Below are 2,500 nucleotides of genomic sequence, written 5' to 3' on the forward strand. Positions count from 1 at the left end.
TATATATATATATATATATATATATATATATATATATATATATATATATATATATATATATATATATATATATATATATATATATATATATATATATATATATATATATATATATATATATATATATATATATATATATATATATATATATATATATATATATATATATATATATATATATATATATATATATATATATATATATATATATATATATATATATATATATATATATATATATATATATATATATATATATATATATATATATATATATATATATATATATATATATAATTATATATATATAGATATATATATATATAGATATATATATATATATATATATATATATATATACATATATATATATATATATATATATATATTTATCGAGGAACGATATTCATATGAACTCTGATTACAACGACGCTTTTGGCAAGCTTGACATGTGAACTTCAACAACCAATTCAGTGCGCTACAACATTTGGTAGCAATGATTTAGCCGGGATCGCGGGACATATAAAACAACGTCTTTCCTATAGTACGGTTTGGAATGGAAGGCTGAAACATCTTCGCGCCTGACACTATATGCGGTGATCATTTAGGCATTTTTGCAACACATTCATTACACAATCGTTCGTTAACGTGCTAATTCTGGCACAAAACACATGATAAAACGAAATATGCAAGAGGTTCCCACGACTCTGTTAAAGGCAGACTTGAAAGACAATACATACAAGAAAGAACCATTGAGTTTTGCCGCCTGCTTTCTTCTTCGTGACTTCAGGTTCGGAACCGCAGCAGATGTAATTCGAGAGAAAATTATGCACACATTTTTCCTTGATATATATATATATATATATATATATATATATATATATATATATATATATATATATATATATATATATATACAAATAAACGATCACCGACGTTCCACATCGCTTGATGCATTTCAAGGCTGAAAAAGCGGATAAAATAATAAACCATTGTATATATAAGATAAAAATATATACAAAACTTTAGTTTTTCTTTCCTTATTTATATTACAATACAAAGCAACAAGATGACACCATGAAAACGCAGGACACCTCTGCATTGCATATTGGTGGTAAAAGTGAGACTAAAAACGAAGGTAAATATTAATGAAACGGATACACAAAAGCATTAGGCAATGAACAACCGTGTTGACGATGATTGGTTGTTGAGTGTTGGAATCAACAGTTTGATCATTATGGAGCCAAGGATGTTTAATTCCTCCTTTCTCTGTACTTTTCCCAAAACTTTATAATCGTTAACGTCTATATGAGGTTTCGTATCTTTACAAAATTTCTTTCATTAAATTGGTCAGGACTGAACAGTTTGCTCCCAGTGTGAGGTCGCAATGAGACCGAACTGAGTACTGATTTATTGCCTGGGCGGACGGAAATGGAGTACATGACCCCTGAGTCTTGCGACCTGCAGACAGACAGGAGAATTTGTGGTTTTTAGCAGTTAATAAAATGACAATGGGAAAAGAAACAATGGACATACATTGATGAATTATATATCGGCAGAAAGGCCAGGTTCTACATACAAGTATATACATGTGATTCTTGCCGCTTAGCTAGCTGAGATACAAATTCATGATTAGTGGGTAAAGGACTTTACAAGTACTCCCTCCTGAAGACAATTATTAATAATTAATAATTGGAAGATTTGTACTGTTAATCCCAATATCATGTTGGTATCAGTAGCTGTCCCTGAGTTCTTGATATTTGTGGTCGTGGGGCGGTCTTGACTATTGAGTCATCCGGCAGGAATGCCAGGATGCCGTCTTTAGTCCGGCCCCTGGGACGACCTCGACCTTGTCTTGGGATGTCAGTTTCTTCGCTTAAGGTCTTGTTTTGTGGAGGAATTCTTGGATGTCTGCTGGTCTTCCCCCAGGTTTCGTTATCCATCAGGAAGGTTGGCTTTAACCTGTCAATGGATACCCAGTTTTCACGTCCGTGGATTTCAGCGAGGTAGGCCTTGGAGTTTCTTGTGATGATATGGTATGGGCCTCTGCATGGTCTGGATAGGGGTGGGTGGTGGGAATTGTCTCTTAGGAAGACGTGTGGACAGGTTACTAGGCCTTCTGGGATGTAGTTATGTGTCCTGTCCGTGAAAGTCTTCCGGCAGGGTGCTAACTTCTTTGCTACTCCCTTAGCCTTATAAGGGGTGTATCTCGGTCATCTGGTTCTGTAGGGAAGAATTCATCCAGTACTGACAGTCTTCCCTGTAGACTTTTTCTGCAAGAGATTCTTCACCGTTCACTTTTGGTGCTGTTCGAAGCCCTAGCAGGACCAAGGGCAGCTGCGCCTTCCAGTTTTTGTTGGTACACTGTGCCATCAGTGCTACTTTTAACGAACAGTGGGCCCTTTTCACCATTTCATTGGCCGCAGGGTTGTATGCTGTCATGCTGAGAAGTGCTGTGCCCATCAGGCATGCCTGAGAGACTCAGAGTTCTGACAGATGA

The 2,500-nt window shown here is 34.8% G+C and overlaps 2 protein-coding genes across 2 annotated transcripts in view; one reads left to right on the forward strand and one right to left on the reverse strand.

Moving 5' to 3' along the window:
* Window positions 1–2,500, forward strand: part of LOC135225784 (uncharacterized) — a 94,320-nt gene that overhangs the window by 22,863 nt on the left and 68,957 nt on the right.
* Window positions 1,722–2,463, reverse strand: LOC135225314 (uncharacterized). Its single transcript, XM_064264645.1, has 2 exons — window positions 2,249–2,463; window positions 1,722–2,139 (listed from the first exon to the last, which is right to left on the reverse strand). The coding sequence occupies exons 1-2, from the start codon at window positions 2,461–2,463 to the stop codon at window positions 1,722–1,724; spliced, it is 633 nt and encodes a 210-aa protein (XP_064120715.1).

This window comes from Macrobrachium nipponense, chromosome 13 (assembly GCF_015104395.2).
Source record: "Macrobrachium nipponense isolate FS-2020 chromosome 13, ASM1510439v2, whole genome shotgun sequence".
NCBI lineage: Eukaryota > Metazoa > Arthropoda > Malacostraca > Decapoda > Palaemonidae > Macrobrachium > Macrobrachium nipponense.